General features: G+C 46.2%; 1 protein-coding gene across 18 annotated transcripts in view; it reads left to right on the top strand.

Moving 5' to 3' along the window:
- Positions 1-20,316, top strand: part of MICAL3 (microtubule associated monooxygenase, calponin and LIM domain containing 3) — a 237,879-nt gene that overhangs the window by 122,188 nt on the left and 95,375 nt on the right. For 12 of the 18 annotated variants that reach the window (XM_077340661.1, XM_077340665.1, XM_077340667.1 and 9 more), the window contains exons 18-23: positions 371-469; positions 2,938-2,994; positions 5,387-5,500; positions 6,689-6,796; positions 14,408-14,515; positions 16,198-16,384. In XM_077340661.1, the coding sequence (XP_077196776.1) occupies positions 371-469; positions 2,938-2,994; positions 5,387-5,500; positions 6,689-6,796; positions 14,408-14,515; positions 16,198-16,384 (673 nt within the window). The remainder of the gene's footprint in view (positions 1-370; positions 470-2,937; positions 2,995-5,386; positions 5,501-6,688; positions 6,797-14,407; positions 14,516-16,197; positions 16,385-20,316) is intronic. The other 6 variants (XM_077340675.1, XM_077340674.1, XM_077340677.1 and 3 more) reach the window with 3 other exon arrangements.

The raw sequence follows: 20,316 nt of genomic DNA, 5'->3' as shown, positions 1-20,316 counted from the left end.
GTCCTGTTTGAGGAGACATCCCTTCCCAGGATTCTAGTATTCCAACCCACAGCACTGTCTGCCTTGTGCTTGTTCTTTAAGAAAGAAAAATAAGGTGGTCCTCCTCCTTGTTCACAGGAAAAAATGGTCAAAATTCAGACAGTCCATAGAAAAAGCCATCAGCACACAAGTTAATTTTCTCTCAGGGAGGAGACTTGACTAGAATGCTTCTCCTTGCCCGCTCCCCGTGTGCAATGGAGGTGTATTCTGTGTTTACAATGCCCCACCCAGGGATGGTTTTAATTCATTCATTGGATGTTTGTAAGCTGTGGCTGGTGGTCTTCGTAGTGACCGTGTTTCTTTCCCCTCCCCCTCCTGTTTTCAAACAAAGATGAGGAGAAAGGAGCGTTCTCGGACCTGCCCCAAAAAAGTGATCATGCTCTCCTCTTCCTCCACTTGCGTTTCCTCTCCATGGTACCCTGGTCTGCAGGTGATTTCTTTCCGCATGCTCTGTCCTTCTCCCTCCTCTTCCTGCTTCCACCAGACCCACCTGCTCTTCCGCTCTTCCTGCTTCCACCAAAGCCGCTTGCTCCTTGAAACGGAACATTCAGCCAACCTCCAAGGCCACGGAAGCAGATTATTATTTTGTTTTTTAAAATCACCCTCCCTTTAAACCTCTCGCAGCCCCCATTATCTTTGCCCTGTGGTTTTTATAAATATCCAATACAGACCTGAAATCTGAGTAATGCTACTATCGGTATGGCTCTGGGATTGTTCTCTTAAAATATTAGCAACGGAAGCAGAAGTGACATTCCTGGATTGTAAAGAGAACATTTATCTTTCTGGTTAGGCCTGTGGGAGGTTGCTTGGTGTATTCTGGTTGATCTTAGTCTAGGGGTGGGGGGGTGGGGGTAGTATTGAATTTTGGCATGTTTTAATGTGCTTATTGTACTTTTAACGCTGGGGATGTTTTGTTGCTGTAAACCGTCCCAAGCCTGCTTGCGGGGTGGGATGGTATAAATGCTAAATTGTAAATTTACGAAGCCCTGGTTGAGAAACCCTGCCTTACAATGGATGGCTTTGGGTTTTGGTAACTGGAGTGGTAGAATTCGTGCCAATAACAGGGAGAAACAACAGACGGCCCTTCTGGCCTTTCATACATGCCTGTTGACTCTTTCAGAAGTCATGTTTCAATTTAAAGAGCAGTCTGATGGGAAGGATAAAGGTTTATTTATGAATTCCACTTCCACACTAGTAGGATTTCTCAGTCCTTCACCTGTAGCAGCGGGTAGGGGCAGAAGTAGAGTGGATCACACAAGCACTGGTAGATGGTCCTTCCATGATACCTCCAGACAACAACAAAATTCAACTTTCTTGTTCAGGAAAACTTTCTTGGATAAGTAATGGAGTGACCCTGTTTTTCGTGTGACAGTCTAAGTTGAAATTACTTCAGTGCACCTCTAAATAACTTACCTCCGTCATAATGGATGTAGTAGTAGGACTCTCCCCCTATTAGCTCTGAATGGGCCTGCTGTGGCATTATTGGGAATTTATATGTTGATCCAACATATTGAAACACTCTAGGCTTTTTCTTTTTGTACACTGGCTTTATCTCCAGTTTCCTTCTTCTGGAAATATGTCTTTGGATTGCACTCCAGAAGTAGATCCCCAGGAGTGGCAGAGGAAAACGAGCTGAGCAGATTTGATGTCCTTGAATCCTTCTGTCAGTTAAGAAGTCTCCTAGGCTCCCTTCCATTTCTGGGAACATAACCCCCTTGATACAGCTTTTTCCCTTGCGTGTTGATAAGACGCCATGATTATCCTTGTTCGCCTGAGCAACAGGGCCGAGAGTTTCAGATTCTGCTGGGTTTAGCCTTCCGCCATTTTGTTTTTCTCCAATCTGCTGTAGGACTTCTGCTAACACTGATTCTCACTAATTGGCATGCTGTGTCTCTAGAAAGCTTAAATCTAAATTTAAATTTGACATTTTGGGAAGCGCACCGCTTGTCCGGTTCTTTCAATGTCCGTAAAACATTCTTTGTCCTATTTTTTTGTTAACGAATGAGACCTTCGAGGCCATCCTAAATATTCAGACCCTGGATTGGAGCCTCTGTACATTTGGATATTTTTGTTAATAAAGTAGAAGTGGCTATTCATCTCACTGTTCTGCTCAGTCAGCAGGGGAGTTGACTTCCAGATGGGAGACTGTCAATCTAATAAACTGTGTCTCATAACAGTTTTTTAAAACGTTCAGGATATTGCTTAGCTAAGGCTGAGCTGGAGTAATTTACCATGCTGAAACTTAACAACAAACAACAGCGGAATTCTCATGATAGTGGCTCTCTTGGTATATTAGCTTCTTTCCCTTAAATGCAAGCCGGTCATTGTGTTGCAGGAGACTGCATTTGAACAAGACCTTTTCTATAGGAACACCCACGACAACCCAAGGTGACTTCGGGGGGTCTTCCCGCCACCTGTGGGAATAACAGATATTCCAAGCTAAAGATATTGTGATTCCTGTTTTAACACAATTAGCCTTGATAAGAAGCCTTATTTTTCCTTCTCAAATTATGGAGTCTCCAGTTAATGGACTCAGTATTCCCTGTGCCTTAAAGCAATTTTCTTGCCTTTTTGAAAGTGAAAGCTTTTTCAAGACGGACGTTAAATGCTCAGATTTTAGTTTTTCTTGTGCCCTTCCCCTTCGTCTTGCTCCTCTTTTTTCACCCGCGAAACGTACTGTTCTGTCACCGTTTACTAACACAATTCATGGACGGTGTGTTTGTATTTAACTCCTCTGCATTAGAGCTGCACTGGATCCACATGGCTTTTGCCGAACGCCAGAGCCTATCCGCGACAATGGTTTCAGTGTTTCCTCTTGTAGGGAAGGCTTTTCATTTAACTGTGCTTGCGTCTTCATGTATGGGAGGTTTGTTTCTCAAGTAATTATTCTGCCTACAGATAAGAAGGGAAGCTCATGCCGATCCAGCCGGAGAACGGAGCCCCAGTCGGGAATGGGTAAAATAGCATGAGCAAGAACAGCATGAGAAGGGAGTGTGCAGTCTTGGGGCAATGTTATGGGGCGAGGGGAAATTCTTGTGCTCCTACTAACATTATAAAGTTACAGAAGACCTTTCTGAACACGGTAACGTTTTACATGCGTGTGTGTTTGCGGCATTCACAGAAACCTACCAGCATTGACAGATATTTGCCTACTCCCCATAGTGTGCCGTGTGTACGCTTCCAGTCTTGCACATATTGTCACTCGGAATCTGATTTTTCTTTCTGTACTGGAGCAGAGGACTTGTTAGCCTCTTCTCATGTGGGAACATCTGTTGCACAATTTTTCCATTGCTTCTCGTCCATGGCGTTTTGGGCTCCCCTCACTTGGCTCACCGGCTTAGCATTGCATCTGGTCTTTTATTTATTGATTTATTGACTTGATTTGATTTCTATACCGCCCTTCCATATGGCTCAGGGCGGTTTATATACAATGACATGGGGGATTTCATGGAACGCATTAATATATAACATAAACAAATACAACAACAACCATCTAAATAACGCAATTTCAGTGATCTTAAACAACAATATAACAGGAACTTAGCTAAGGCCCTCAGAGAGGTCAGACCGGTCCAGGCCGTGGAGGGGATGTGTGGGGGGACCTGTGGTCAGTCTCAGGCAAATGCCTGGTGGAGGAGCTCCCTTTGGCAGGCCCTGCGGAATTCTGGGAGTTCAGACAGGGCCCGGGCAAGGGATTTAAGAAAACCGAGTTAAAAGTGTGAATGGGGTGAGGAATGAGGAGGGCTGCTCAGCAGTGTTTCCTCACCACCACCACCGATACTGCAAGTGCTCTAAGGTTCCTCTGCTCAGTGGCGGATTGCAGTGCGCAGGCTCTCCCAGCTGTCTATCAATTAGACATGTCTGTGGAGTTATGGAAGTACAGAAAGAACTGGTTGTTATGGGCTTTCCAGGCTTGCCAGTCACTGGCTGGAATCTTCAGAGGTAGGACCCTGAGATTCTTGGAGAGATTCTCCTCTTGCTGTGTCCTACCTTTAAAGATGCCAGCCAGAGTTAATGGCGACACGTCAAGGACTAAAGCTACCAGACCACAGTCACGCAGCCTGGAAGGCCCACAACAACCAGTTGACTCCGACCACGAAAGCCTTCGACAGTTCACAATAATAATTGTTTTTCTATCCCTGTAGGGTTGCAGAACTTTGTAAGGCTACAACCTTAAGCAATGTTTGAAAGCCTGTCCCTTTGAAATCAGTGAGAGAGACCTAGAGCCGAACTACTTCAACGTGCTGAGCAAGAGATCAGCAGAGTCACTATAAGAAAACTCATCTGCTTAACTGCGAAAATACAAAACAGAGTTGCACTTACCTGTAACTGTTATTCATTGAGTAGTTTTCTGTGCAGGCACACACTGGGGACTACATATGTTTGTTTGTTTCTTTATTGTTCAATTTCTATGCCACCACTCTCAACAATAGCCGTCTCATGGTGGTTTGCAAGTATAAAATCAGTAAAATCACAATAAAACCCATAAATTGCACAACCACAGTTACAATAAAATGGCCTTGGGACCAACACGAGTGGCCCTGGATGATATAAACCTGGGGGTTCTGAACGTAAAACATAAGTAAGGTGGGACCCGCAGTTAGTAACTCCCCTGGCCTCAACCAAATGCCTGGCGGAAGACCTCCATCTTGCAGGCCCTGCAGAACCTAGACAGCTCCTTCAGGGCCCTCAGCTCTTCCGGGAGCTCATTCCACGGGGTTGGGGCCATGTGCAGGTCAGTTGCAGAAAATATTTCCAAAGTTTCTCTAGCTGACTAGGGACACCCTTACTCTTGCTGGTGCTTTTCTGCCAAAACCACCACATGACCCAAGAGATGAAGTGCTACTCCTTCAGTTCTCTCAGTTCTGTCCCTGGATATCCCAAGAAACTAGGGTTCCAGAGAGTTCACTGTGGGCCAGATGGAAGAGATTCCTTCCTGCAGAAGACCATTCAATGAACTGCAGTTACAGGTAGTGCAACCCCATTTTCACCATTGTCATTCTAATTATGCAGTCTTTGAGCTTTCACTTGGCTGCCTTACTAGACCTCCCTATCCTTTCTGCAACGAGTGCCTCTGAGGGTGAAAGCAGCTGGTGATAGAATTCCAGCCTTCCTCTTCATTTGGGATGATGTGTGTGTCCCACATCTGGCAAAGGGGAAGTCAGTCTCATCCAGAATTCTGTTAAATTTTCTCCGTCCCTGCCCTTTGACACGTCGCTACTGGAACTGCATATGGCCGACCTCGTCTTCAGCTTTGCTTCTCTTCCTGGAGTAGCCGTGCTTGCCCATGAGTGTTGGTTTTCCTTCCCTTCCCTCCTGCTCACTTTCCTCATCCGTTATTCTGCAGGGGCCTCGCCCGTCCTTTTCCGATGGCCACGTGCCAGTGCGTACGCTTTCCATTAAGCAACGGGCGAGCCAGCTGGCTGCCCTCCTGGAGCAGAGTCCAACAATCAGGCATCAGGTGATTTGCCTCCCTGTCTGCTGGTGCTTTGTGTCTGTTTGCAGCCCTGGGGAACAGGAAACAGGCCGTTGTTCAACCCGTCACGTGGTTGGCATCAGATGCAGTGTGCATTGGCTGATTAGTGCACTATCACATTTAATTCTTTCAAGCACTGTAAGGAAAAGAAATTGTATTTCACTTTTCTCATTACTAACACATTTATCATTGGCTGAAACAATATTTTGCCTTTTTCACAAGTTGGGTATCCTTTGACTACTGCTCTAAGGAGGGTAGCTTGAATGGGGTAGAGGCTACTAACACTGAAAGGGCTTTTGATCAAGGGTAATGTTTCTGTGTCCATGGAGTAGGATAAAATCTATTAATGTGCCTCTAGCCAGGAGGCAAATGATCACGTCTAGTCAGAGGAGAACAGTGTCTGTAGTACAGGACTGGGTTTTGGCATCATTGATCTATAAAACCAGCTTGTTTAAATCGTATCCCCAAGCAATCTGTAATGGTACGTAAATCTAAACCAGCAAATCAGCTTGTGATTCTTTTTAAAAAATTGTCTGTGCACTGCTTTATTAAGCTAGCTTTCCAGTGCCCATAAATCAATTGTGCAGCATCAAGTAAGGATCAAAACACTTTTTCTCTATTCCCACTTGGTAATCATGCAGTAGTTCATCTTAATGCAAAATGTGCTTATTTTGATGGGTGGGGGAGACTTGCGTCCTATTCTGCAAGAGCAATTCTTTTGCAAGTCTCTCCCCCTTGGATTAGGAATGCTTGTATTGCTTCATAACCAGGACATTTTCGCATATTCCTTTTCCAATCTTTCTTAAAATGTCTCATGTTTATTCAAAGCGTATCACCCAAGTGTTACTGTTTCATGAGCCACAGGGTTTTATAAATATTCCCTTTTGGATAAATGCCCTTCTATCTAAAAGCTGCGAGGTAAGGGATAGGCAATTAGATGAAATTAGTGGACGGACTCAGTGTGATGCCATTCCGCTTTGTTAGTCGCCTTGAGCCCCTGGGAAGGGCAGGGTATAAATGTAAAAATAAATAAGTATCTGATAGGGCTGGTGGGTTCCACCTAAGCAGCATAGGTTTTCCTGTGAGGTTAGAAAGGCCTGCCTCCTTTTCCTCCTCCAAGGGCTTCTAAAAATGCCATATTCCTCCTGTGACTTTCTCAACTTTATTTTGTAGCCAGAGGCCGAGCCATCTCGTCGATCTGTCGGTGAGCAGTGGGAGCGCTCCCTTAACCTTCGTTCTTCCAGCCGCCCGGCTTCTCCCTCATCAGACTCCCTCAGACAGGTAGCATGGTGTGGGGCTTGAAGCTGCATCCGGCTGCGCACTATGGCCTACTCCATCTTCCGCCACCTGGGAACGCATCGCAGGACCAAAGTCAGGCTCTTGCCTTCGGATCGTTGATGTAGCTGTGGCTGAGCTTTGGCCTCTGTGCCTGCAAATCAAAAAGCTTAGGCTGCCACTGCATCCTGGCCTTTCCAAGACTTGAAAAGATTTGGGAGTAGGACTGCGCTTCCTGTATATTTCGAAGTTCCTGGTTAAAGCTGATAAGGGAGAGGACAGCAGTTCTTGGGACAATTTTACAATGAAATATCCCCCAAGGACATCCTGCGTCTGCCACCCCAAATTAGTTTTTTCCACCTCCAAATCAGTAATGTAATGCCCTGCTTTAGGATGCTTTGGGCTGATCCTGTGTTGAGCAGGGGGTTGGACTAGATGGCCTGTGTGGCCCCTTCCAACTCTATGATTCTATGATTCTTGCTCAGTTCAGGAATCCTGGGCCCGATGGTTGGGTGAGCTCCTACACTCTTTCGTTTCCCCTTCCTTCCATTCGTAGCGATTTCTGTGATGTTGGGACTGGAGCCAGTATGACGCCTGCTACCTTGCATTTGCCTTCGTGTTTTAGAGCAAGCTGTGCTTAGTGGTAACGGTCTTGACTACGCTGTTGGGATGTCATGGTATTGCTAAGCAAGAAAGAGAGGGATTCACACAGGCAAAGGGAGAAAGCGGAGCACTCCCAGTTGCTGGTGCTGTCCGAAGAGGGTCAGTGGCCCCAACAGCCACTACAGGCTGCCAAGAAATTCAGAAGTGAGGCTTCTTAATCACCATCACTGGGGTTCATTGTGTTGATCTCCCATCAGCTCTTTCCATCACTGGGTTTAGGGTGGCAGTAGAGTCATCCACACCAGGGACAATTGCTTGTTTGCTGCTTCACTCGGAGAATGTGGTTCAAGCCGCCATATCGCTTTGTGTGTTTGGTACTAAAGCAAGAACAGCGGCACCTGTGTTTCTGAGCAGTTTGGTGAGCGGCCAAATGCCTGCTGCGGCTCACGTAATTTCAGCCCGAGTGCTTCCGTTTGTGGTGTTGCGTAATCCTTCAAGAGAAGCACAGAGCGCATGTATTTTCTGTGGGGTCAACTGCTGGCTTTAAAAAAAATCAAGCTTTGAACTATTTGTTTATTTGTTGCATTTATACACTGCCCTTCCCTGAGGCTCAGGGCGGTTTACATAGAATGTAGAAAACATACTTGGAACTTAGCAATAATAATAATATTAACATTAATAACTAACAGAGGTAATGGACTATAACAGTGCAAACAGGTCCAGAGGCAGAACGCATGAGTGGATTTCTGGGAAGGAGGAAAGGGGCCATATAGAAGTTGCTAGTTTCGCTTGGTCTCAACCTGATGAACGAGCTCCTTTTTTGCAGGCCCTGCGGAACTTTAGTTCAGCAGTGGAATAGGCTGCCTAAGGAGGTGGTGAGCTCCCCCTCCCTGGCAGTCTTCAAGCAAAGGTTGGATACACACTTTTCTTGGATGCTTTAGGATGCTTAGGGCTGATCCTGCGTTGAGCAGGGGGTTGGACTAGATGGCCTGTCTGGCCCCTTCCAACTCTATGATTCTATGATTCTAACTGTTTTAGGTAGTAGGAAGTGAAGTTTTACTGATCTCCTCCATGAGTTTGTTCCACCACGTGGGAACCAGGACAGAGAAGGCTCTGCCACCAGTTGAGGCCAGACGGGCTTCTTTAGGGCCAGGGACCATTAGCCAGCTGATAGTGGCGGAGTGTAAAGTGCTCAATAGCATACTGTGCGCTTCTGCAGAAGATAAAATACTAAATCAGATTGTGCCCAGAGAGAGTTGATTTTTTTTAATCCCCCCTAAGATGTCCATAAGATAATCACAGCATCTGGGTTAAAGCAGCTTTCTGGTTGGAAGGCTTTGTTAGCTGTGGGTGGGAGAATTCCCCATTTTCTATACTGCCTTTTTCTGTTCTCGGCAAGAAGCAGAATTTGGGTGCGCGTCACCAAGCACTGTCTTCTGCAGTGTTTTAAACTCTTATTTTTAAATTTGGCTTCTGTTTCTTTTTCATTCTGTTAGGGAGGGGGTTGGGGTCTGAGGGACATTAAAAAAAAAGAAATGATAGAGACCCTGAAGGATCCCCACTGTAAGGACCCCCCCCCCAGTAAGACCTCACTGGGTTGCGAGTCAGGTCCACTGGAAATGAAAACTGAAATAGAAACAAAATCAATAACTACTTTTTTTTGGAGGGTGGAGTCACAAATCAGAGCACCTGTTTTCCTCAGGCTCTAATAGGCACTGTCAGTACTTAAATAAACAGCCAGATTTCCCTTGCCCTTCACCCCAGCCAAATCTTTACCCATTACTGATGGATGGAGAATAGTGTTGCCAGCTCAAGGGTGCAAAATTTCTGTAGATTTTGGGGTGGATCCTACAAAGGGCAGGATTGGAGGGGTGAAGGAACCTTAGTAGGGTATAATGTCATAGAGTCCTCCCTCCAAAGCATCCATCTTCTCCAGGGGAACCGATCTCTGTTGTCTAGAGATCAGTTGTAATTCTGGGACATCTCAAGGTCCCACCTGGAGGCCGGCCGGCCCCTAAGAGTGATGTTCAGCTTGATCCTGCAGCTTCCTTATCGTGCTTGTTGACTTAATAGTTTTGCAGTCTTCCCTCCGGTCCTGCCCAGATGCACTGCCCTTCCCCTTGCAGGCTCAGCTACAGATCTTCTATTCGTGTATTAAAATGTACATATCTTGCCTTGCCTTGTGGCTCAAGGCCGATTAGAAATAGTTCAAAACATTCCAATTTTAGAGCAGCAAACTGTACCCCCCCCCCCCCATTCACCCATTCTTAGGTTAGCTGTGCTCTTTTCTGGCCTTTCCCTCTTTGTTGGGGAACAAATTCTCCTTCAGCCTCTCATCCATCCGTGTCTCAGAAGACCTTGGCTAGGTGGGTCTGTCCCCCTGTCTGCTGCCCCCCTACACATCTGCTCAGGAAGGTTTCATCCAATCATTTGCCACCAATTGCCAGGCCCTCTTCTGATTGGTTCCCTGTATTTCAAAGATTCCTCCCTCAAAGCATCTCTCCTGATTTAAACCATATTTTGAGCCTGCAAACTCTTCTTAGTGTCCTTTTAGCCTTCCCTAGCTGGACTAGCTAATCAGCTCTGTATAAACATTGTGTACATTATAGACAATATATATTCCCTCATAAACATAACATACATAAACAAAACTGATAATAGCATGCAATTATGTATCAAACCGATTTTTCTTGTCAGTTTATTTCTCCCCAGCTTATTTCTTGAACTTCTTTGCACCTTTGGCTCATCTCCTCATCGCCTAGAGTCATAACCACACTCTTCTGACTGCTGATAGTGCTGTTCTGACCAAGCAGTCCTGTCAGAGCTCTCTCAGCCTCCCCTCCCTCACAGGGTGTCTGTTGTGGGGGAGGAAAGGGAAGGCGAATGTAAACCGCTTTGAGACTCCTTCGGGTAGGGAAAAGTGGCATATAAGAACCAACTCTTCTTCTTCTTCAGTAATCTCAGGGCTCTCTCAGCCTCACCCACCTCACAGGGTGTCTGTTGTGGGGGAGGAAAGCGAAGGCGAATGTAAGCTGCTTTGAGACTCCTTCGGGTAGAGAAAAGCGGCATATAAGAACCAACTCTTCTTCTTCTTCAGTAATCTCAGGGCTCTCTCAGCCTCACCCACCTCACAGGGTGTCTGTTGTGGGGGAGGAAAGGGAAGGCGAATGTAAACCGCTTTGAGACTCCTTCGGGTAGAGAAAAGCGGCATATAAGAACCAACTCTTCTTCTTCTTCAGTAATCTCAGGGCTCTCTCAGCCTCACCCACCTCACAGGGTGTCTGTTGTGGGGGAGGAAAGGGAAGGCGAATGTAAACCGCTTTGAGACTCCTTCGGGTAGGGAAAAGTGGCATATAAGAACCAACTCTTCTTCTTCTTCAGTAATCTCAGGGCTCTCTCAGCCTCACCCACCTCACAGGGTGTCTGTTGTGGGGGAGGAAAGGGAAGGCGAATGTAAACCGCTTTGAGACTCCTTCGGGTAGGGAAAAGTGGCATATAAGAACCAACTCTTCTTCTTCTTCAGTAATCTCAGGGCTCTCTCAGCCTCACCCACCTCACAGGGTGTCTGTTGTGGGGGAGGAAAGCGAAGGCGAATGTAAGCTGCTTTGAGACTCCTTCGGGTAGAGAAAAGCGGCATATAAGAACCAACTCTTCTTCTTCTTCAGTAATCTCAGGGCTCTCTCAGCCTCACCCACCTCACAGGGTGTCTGTTGTGGGGGAGGAAAGGGAAGGCGAATGTAAACCGCTTTGAGACTCCTTCGGGTAGAGAAAAGCGGCATATAAGAACCAACTCTTCTTCTTCTTCAGTAATCTCAGGGCTCTCTCAGCCTCACCCACCTCACAGGGTGTCTGTTGTGGGGGAGGAAAGCGAAGGCGAATGTAAGCTGCTTTGAGACTCCTTCGGGTAGAGAAAAGCGGCATATAAGAACCAACTCTTCTTCTTCTTCAGTAATCTCAGGGCTCTCTCAGCCTCACCCACCTCACAGGGTGTCTGTTGTGGGGGAGGAAAGGGAAGGCGAATGTAAACCGCTTTGAGACTCCTTCGGGTAGAGAAAAGCGGCATATAAGAACCAACTCTTCTTCTTCTTCAGTAATCTCAGGGCTCTCTCAGCCTCACCCACCTCACAGGGTGTCTGTTGTGGGGGAGGAAAGCGAAGGCGAATGTAAGCTGCTTTGAGACTCCTTCGGGTAGAGAAAAGCGGCATATAAGAACCAACTCTTCTTCTGCTTCAGTAATCTCAGGGCTCTCTCAGCCTCACCCACCTCACAGGGTGTCTGTTGTGGGGAGAGGAAAGGGAAGGCGAATGTAAGCTGCTTTGCGACTCCTTCGGATAGAGAAAAGCGGCATATAAGAACCAACTCTTCTTCTTCTTCAGTAATCTCAGGGCTCTCTCAGCCTCACCCACCTCACAGGGTGTCTGTTGTGGGGAGAGGAAAGGGAAGGCGAATGTAAGCTGCTTTGCGACTCCTTCGGGTAGAGAAAAGCGGCATATAAGAACCAACTCTTCTTCTTCAGTAATCTCAGGGCTCTCTCAGCCTCACCCACCTCACAGGGTGTCTGTTGTGGGGAGAGGAAAGGGAAGGCGAATGTAAGCTGCTTTGCGACTCCTTCGGGTAGAGAAAAGCGGCATATAAGAACCAACTCTTCTTCTGCTTCAGTAATCTCAGGGCTCTCTCAGCCTCACCCACCTCACAGGGTGTCTGTTGTGGGGAGAGGAAAGGGAAGGCGAATGTAAGCTGCTTTGAGACTCCTTCGGGTAGAGAAAAGCGGCATATAAGAACCAACTCTTCTTCTTCTTCAGTAATCTCAGGGCTCTCTCAGCCTCACCCACCTCACAAGGTGTCTGTTGTGGGGAGAGGAAAGGGAAGGCGAATGTAAGCTGCTTTGCGACTCCTTCGGGTAGAGAAAAGCGGCATATAAGAACCAACTCTTCTTCTGCTTCAGTAATCTCAGGGCTCTCTCAGCCTCACCCACCTCACAGGGTGTCTGTTGTGGGGAGAGGAAAGGGAAGGCGAATGTAAGCTGCTTTGAGACTCCTTCGGGTAGAGAAAAGCGGCATATAAGAACCAACTCTTCTTCTTCTTCAGTAATCTCAGGGCTCTCTCAGCCTCACCCACCTCACAGGGTGTCTGTTGTGGGGAGAGGAAAGGGAAGGCGAATGTAAGCTGCTTTGAGACTCCTTCGGGTAGAGAAAAGCGGCATATAAGAACCAACTCTTCTTCTGCTTCAGTAATCTCAGGGCTCTCTCAGCCTCACCTCCCTCACAGGGTGTCTGTTGTGGGGAGAGGAAAGGGAAGGCGAATGTAAGCTGCTTTGAGACTCCTTCGGGTAGAGAAAAGCGGCATATAAGAACCAACTCTTCTTCTTCTTCAGTAATCTCAGGGCTCTCTCAGCCGCACCCAACTCACAGGGTGTCTGTTGTGGGGAGAGGAAAGGGAAGGCGAATGTAAGCTGCTTTGAGACTCCTTCGGGTAGAGAAAAGCGGCATATAAGAACCAACTCTTCTTCTTCTTCAGTAATCTCAGGGCTCTCTCAGCCTCACCTCCCTCACAGGGTGTCTGTTGTGGGGAGAGGAAGGGAACGTGATTGTAAGCCGCTTTGAAACTCCTTCGAGCTGTAAAAAGTGGGGTATAAAAACCAACTCTTCTTCTCGCCCTAGTAAAATTGGGGTAGGATGGGGCGACCACAGTTGGTTCCCCGCTGTGTGTAGGAATTTTGTTTCTACGAGTTGTAATTTTTTCTGTTTGAGTTAGTTGATAAGTTTATCCTTCAGCTGTACATGCATAATAACATGACTGAGCAAATGAATTATTGTTTTCCTGCTCTTCTGTTTTTGGTCTGGGAACGCTGATACGATGCTGGCTATGTGGGGATGTGCATAATCGGTGGCTGGACCAATAATGTGTATCCCTCCCTAATGTATAATGCAGCTTTTTTCAACTGACGGAGTCACAGTTGAAATATTTTCAGGCTTTGAGGTACCTGGAAGTGGTCAGCTGGCCATGCCTCCCTGCCCCCCGCAGAAGTGAGTGGAACCTCAGCTGGCAAAAGTTTATATGGCCAGGGCCCCTCCCCTTCCCACCTCTGCAGGCATATCATTGGGCAGTTCAACCTGTTAAAAAAAGAGTAGGGTTTTTAAAAAAAATTGTAAACAGATTTCTTTCCTCTTTGTTTGGAATCGGAAATGGCAGACACAGGATGGGAGAATTCTCCCCAGCTGCTGTTTTGAACACTCCCACCGTTAAGGGACCTTTGCAGTGCTGTGGTTGGGAAGCCTTGGTGTAATGTCACATTTTAGTTCCCTTTTCTTGTGTTGTGTTTGAATAGCCCTCAAGGCAGTATTTTTATTGACATCTAAGGCATAATCATGGATTGTTCTTCAGCATGGATGTGAACATGGGATAATTTGGAACAATTAAGTTTCTTATCTTTCTGTACTGCTTCTTCCAAGGCATCCTCAATCTCTCCTGACTGTAGAACTACTCCAGGGGGAAATCAGTGCTTATGATATCCAAGCATATTAGTATCCCTCCAAACAGATGTGTGTATCTCTTCAGATATCGCAGTGTGCCTTTTAACTCTTGACTTACTAGTGTGAGGACATCCACAGCTCCTAAGCCAGCTTCTCGGTTGCTGATCTAGAAGAGAAAAATAGGGTCCACAGGAAGCAGTTCTGAGAAATGATGCTCCTAGACCTTTCAGCTCCCAATTCTCAAACTGGTTTTCTGCCCTCTCCTCCAATAGTTCATCAGAAACGTAGTGTGGTTCAGGGAAAATGTTTTAGTTCCCTTTACATGTCATACTGCCACCCCAGGGATTGCTGACTTCACTCGTTTTGCTATTACCACTGGTGCTTGCATTGTCCACAGTCTTGGCATGGTTTGAGCCCTCTCTGCACCTTTTAGCCATTTTTCTTTCCTAGTTTTCATCATGTGTTTAAATTGTTTCTCTCTTCCCTCGTTTTTCCCCCCCTGTGTTCCTTCTCCACCTGTCCCATTGCCCTCATCCGGTAGAAGTATATAAAGATGTACACAGGCGGTGTGAGCTCATTGGCTGAGCAGATAGCCAATCAGCTTCAAAGGAAAGACCAGCCTAAAACCCTTCTAGGCAAGAAGGAACTGGTAAGAGAACAGTGCGCAGAAGGTGGTGCGTGTTTGTGACTAGAAAATAGATCGCTCTCCTTTAGGTCTCCGGTGCTGTTGCGGAGTCTTTAGTTTTCCCTGTGAAGTTTTGTTAATAGCAGCTTGAAGGTGACCTCTTCCTTGCGTATCCTACCATCTGCACTTAGTAATTCTGAAAGTGTCTTGATTTATAAAGTTGAATGCGGCCAATACAAGGAATACATGGAATGTAGCAAGTCAACAAATGAATCCGTGCAGGCTCAGTAAACAATTTCATGAGGGAACCTCCTCGCAGGAGAGTGTCAATTTCCAACAAACAAGTCCCGGTGAATTACCTTTGTTTCAATATACTTCCTCAGTGTATAGTGTTCTGAAAATTGGAATGGAGAGGGTGTTGAGGAGAAATGTTTTTTGTTTCACACACCCTGTATTCCTTTATTTTCTGAAAACACTATATATCTACCTCCCCTGGGTTACCTCACAAGGAATATCAACTGTGTTCCATACCGATGCTAAGGCGTTGAGACGTCGGGGAGGAACTATATGTTTTAACTGCTATCGGTTTTGTAATTTTTGTAATTTGAGGGATATTATTAGTCTGATAATAAAAAGAGCCTCTTGTGGTGCAGAGTGGTAAGGCAGCAGACATGCAGTCTGAAAGCTCTGCCCATGAAGCTGGGAGTTTAATCCCAGCAGCCGGCTCAAGGTTGACTCAGCCTTCCATCCTTCCGAGGTCGGTAAAATGAGGACCCAGCTTGCTGCTTGGGGGTAAAACAGTAATGACTAGGGAAGGCACTGGCAAGCCACCCCGTATTGAGTCTGCCATGAAAACGCTGGAGGGTGTCACCCCAAGGGTCAGACATGACCCAGTGCTTGCACAGGGGATACCTTTACTTTTACCTTTATTAGTCTGATGTTAATTTATGTTGTTTTATGTTTTATTCAGTGTAAACTGCCATGAGCCGCCTGTGGAGTGGCAGTATAAAAATGGAATAAATAAATAAACAAATAAACAGACAAGTGTAATTCACCAGGACTTGTTTGTTGGGAGTTGTGTTGGGAACTGGCAGAGTTCGCTCATGAAACTGTTTATTGAGCCTGCGTGGATTAATTTATTTACTTGACTTATAAAGTTGCCAACGGATATTGGGGGGTGGGGAACACGTGCACTACCCGCTCAACGTGAGGTAATGTTGTTGGAAATAATTGGGTGACACATTCACTTCAGAATGCTTATTCAGGGCCTAACTTCAGCAGAAGCTTTATACCCGGGGGAAAGTGGTTACTGTTATGCCCTTCCTGTAATCCTTTCTGCGATACTTCAGTGAGCAAAGCTGGTTTATTGTTCCTATCCCATCCTCGAAAGTGTTTTGCAAGGCAAGTTGTCATTCTATAGAGAGAATGAACATATTATTAGCCCCGGTCTACCCTGTGCTCCTTATTTTCACTTGGTCAAAAGCTACCGTTTGTGGAGTGATCTTCCTGGCTGACCATTTCCCCCCAGTATCCCGGTCTTTGTGAACCATCCCTAGGTGCGTGTTTGGCATACGTGCTTATGATTGGAGCATTGCCAGTGCCCCCTGCAAGTTCCAGAATTATCCCGATATAAACAGGTGGCTTGCCATGGCAGGGAGAGCGAGGTAATACATCCCTAAGGTCTTTCCTTGTCCCTTCTGCCGTAGGGTTCTTTAAAGAAAGAATTCCCTCCAAACGTGGGAGGCAGCGATGTCTGCTACTTCTGCCACAAGCGTGTTTACGTGATGGAAAGGCTGAGCGCCGAAGGGAAGTTCTTCCACCGCAGCTGCTTCAAGTGCGAATACTGTGCCACCACCCTGCGGTTATCATCGTACGCCTACGACCTGGTGGATGGTAAGTAAAAGTTGCCCTTTGGTTTACGGGGGGTTGCAAACCCCTTCAGATTTTGCCTTGGTGATAGGCTACCTAGGGCCAAACCTTTCTTGTGGCTGCCACAGGGACGCACTGTGGTTTTGTGATTTCAAAATCCCACAAGGGCGCAATCCTGGTTGGGTCAGCAGCACAGAAGGAGAAGGAGAAGGAGAGTTGGTTCTTATATGCCGCTCTTCTCTATAATACTGCAAGAAAAAAGTGGACGATTCCAAAATTGTAACAAAGGAGAGACAGAATCTATCCAGTGGCTTCATTAAGTATAAGAAGATAAAAAGTCTCTTATGTCATTTATTTAGACTTTGACTCTGCCAAAACGGTCTCTGGATTCACTTGTTTTCCGTTTTCAGTCTGGCTTTCGTCAGTGGCAATGAGTCCGTCCTTGTTAATGTTTGAATATAATGAGGCTAATGCTCTTGGATAATGGAGAGTCAAGGCTGTGAGCTCTTGGTCTTTTCTCTATAAACCAGTGGGTTGAGGATTCTTATTACCCACCTCCCCACCCGTTATCAACTTCCTCCCTCTGTGGCTGTTTTAGCACTTTAGAAGATGCGAGGGAAGGGAACCACACAAGCAACATGTCACCTCCTGGCATTTTGAAATCAGCTCAGGGCATTTGGAGGCCAGAAGATTCCATCACATCTAGTTTGGCCCTTAGGTGCCCATAGATCTTCAGTACACTCAGAATTCCATGACTTCCTCCATTTCAAGCACATTATCCAAAGTTGCTTCACAAATAGTAATCATTGTGCCAACAGTGAACATTGGTCTATAATGGACCTGAAGCTGGTTGAAGCAGGGGTTCAGACTTGAGAACTCTCAAGAAACTCTTCTTTAAGTGCAGCAAGTTTTTATAAGAATTTTATGCTTTCTCTTGTTTGGGACGATTCTCTCTTGCAAGTCCAATATATGCAACTATGGTACAGGGGTGGCCAAACTATGGCTCTCCAGATGTCCATGCACTACAGTTCCCATGAGCCTCTGCCAGTGAGCTCCATGTAGGCTCCATGGTGCCAGCTGTGGGTGAGGGCAGGTAGGACTTTAGCCCAACAAGGCTTCTGATAGACTACTGGAGATTTGACTGGCTGTGCAGATTCTTTAAAATTTTGCTGTGGTGGCAGCTGCCAGCCCAGCAGAAGGATCTGCACTGTTTTACTTAAGTCAAACGGGGGCAATTGTTTGGGGGCTGACTTGGCCTCTTACGGCAGCCATTTTGTCGTTTCGTCCTCCAAGCTGTGTCAGGATTCCAGGTGTGTCCACAGGCTCAAAATGGTTGGTGACGTCTGGTCTAGGCAATGCCAGGTCTCTCAGTTAATTGGCTGAATATGTTTGAACGTCTACAGATAGCAGACTAAACAACCATTAGGAAAACAAAATCAATTCATCGTAACTGCACAAATGAAGAAGACGCTGTTAGAGTGTTCGGCATTTGCTATTTATTGACAGTTCATGAACACAACTGACCTTCTTGGGTTCAAGGCGACTAAACTGAAGGGCATAAACTGGAAGGTCCCTTTCAACTCCATGATTCTATGAAGCAGCAAATGAAATGAGTGAAATCATGGATATGGTGCGACACGATTCTCAAGGTGTGCAACTGAAGCTTTTAAACAAACTTCAAGGGCAGCTTCATGGAACCATATTGCAGTAATCAAGTCCAAAGATGCATAGAGCCAGCTTAACTCCCACCTAATCAGCAAACACTTCCAGGTCTGTCAAGAAAACCCCAGGGTTTCATGAAAACCTGGTTAAGAAAGCCTGATATAAGGTCATGTTGACCTACTCACCCCCCCTCCTAAATGGCCAGTAATGGGCCTGGAGGGGTTGGGAAGGGGAGGGTCCCCAGATGGGCACGTACACAGCGATGCATCCCAACCATATTCTGCACAATTGTACCCCTTTGGGGGTTCCTCGAAGCCTAAAGAATCTTTTAGGGGTTTCTCAGTGGTAAAAAAATTGAGAAAGACTGGTCTAAGGTGCTAAGAGCACCTTAGTATTTTCTGATGCACCAGACAGAACAACACCGCTACCCATTTTGATCTACGTCAGGGGGGAAAGGTGAGAGATCATCTCTTTGTGCTCTGATAGAAGGATTGCTCAAACCAGGGTCTTGCTATATACTGACAGTGCTGAATATAGCAGGCTTTCGTTCTTTGTTGACAAAATAACACAGGAGCCTCATAACAGGAAGATTTACAAAGCATATTGGAGCGTGAATTTTCGTAAGTCAGACCACACTTCCTCAGACGCCTTTATAACCAAGAATTACAAGGGGAAAGTTAAGAGATGCCATAGCAGTGGTGAGAGGCCTGTGGCAATTTGTCTTGTGAAACATACAGATGTGAAGTTCCTGTGAAAGGGTTTGGAATAGCTTATAATGAATGATGAGAAGGGTCTGGAGTCCCACCCTCTCTCTGGGCCACAGAAAGGTCCAATCAAAATAGTCATAAATTCATTCAAAGTGGGCATAGAAGATAGAGTAGGATAAACAAAAAGCCCAATCACAGAAAGTGCAGTGTAAAACATGTGGAAAGTTAAACATCTGTAAAGGACTGCAGTTGGATGCCATATGATAATACGGTTATGACACAATAGGAAGAGGCACTCGGCGTTTCTAGGAGGGGGGGGATCTGCTGAGCTGTTAACAATTGTAGTGAGTGAGGAAAGCAAGCGTCTGATTCAGCCAGTGTTCAATCCTAATTCAGCAATTTCGCCTTGCATTCTTCCTTTGGAGGTTAGCAGTTTCTGAATGCTGCATTCTGTAACGTCAGACATGTGTCAGTCTGTTCTGTTGGGTCGGACAGGGGTTTCCAACCCTTTTTTTTAGCCTGCGGGGTCACATTTGAAATTCTGAAAGATGGTGGTGGACACAACCACAAAATGGCAGCTGCAGGCACATATACAGAGGAAACTGAAGTGCAGGGGAGAAGAGGGGTAATTTTTTAAATATACAAGAGTGAGAGAACAAAGTCATTGAAATGACCTTTTCAGAAATCTTCACAGCGAATCAGAAGCCCTGCTGGATAAGAGCCTCTCCTCCCACCTGCCCCCACTCCCTCTTTCTCAAAATACATAGAATCATAGAATTGGAAGGGACCTCCTAGGTCATCTAGTCCAACCCCCTGCACTCTGCAGGACACTCACAATCCTATCACTCACCCACCGTAACCTGCCACCCCCTTAAGCCTTCACAGAATCAGCCTCTCCATCAGATGGTTATCCAGCCTCTGTTTTAAAATTTCCTGGAAAGATGGAGGCTGGGCATCATGGGGCACCTTGACATCACTTTGGGGACATGTGGTGTTGGGCGGTGGCCATCTGAACCCGACCTACTCTATGCCGTGGAAGGATGTTGATGGAGCCAACTCCTGGCCAAAGCCTGTATGGAAAATAAAATCAGAGGCCAAAAATGTTCTTGCCACTCTGCTAAATAATACCAATGACAAGGTAATAAATGGGGGCTGTTGACACATAATAGCATATATAGCATTAGACCACTGGAAGGGGCTCATGGGAACTGTAGTCCTTGGACATCTGGAAAGCCACAGTTTGGCCAGCCCTGTATTAGAGTATGAATAAGCAAATGGGCCTATGATGGTTCAGCAGATGTCTTGTCTTGTCGGTAGTCATCAATGCAAAACTTGACCTCCTTACATGCTATAATATATTGTGTGCATTTCTTGGGCCAGATACAATACTCTCATCTTACCTTCTCTGTTCAGTGTATATAAGAGTCCTAAATTCTAATAACCAGACTAGGATGCTACTACATCTCTCTTTGAAGATGAGCTGGTTTTATGCCCTGCTTTTCACTACCCGCTGGAGTCTCAAAGCAGCTTACAATCATCTTCCTTTCCCCACAACAGACACCCTGTAAGGTAAGTGGGGCTGAGAGA

Source organism: Paroedura picta, chromosome 5 (assembly GCF_049243985.1).
Source record: "Paroedura picta isolate Pp20150507F chromosome 5, Ppicta_v3.0, whole genome shotgun sequence".
Lineage (NCBI taxonomy): Eukaryota > Metazoa > Chordata > Lepidosauria > Squamata > Gekkonidae > Paroedura > Paroedura picta.
The sequence above is the reverse complement of the archived record's forward strand: the minus strand, read 5'-3'. Positions and strand labels throughout refer to the sequence as shown.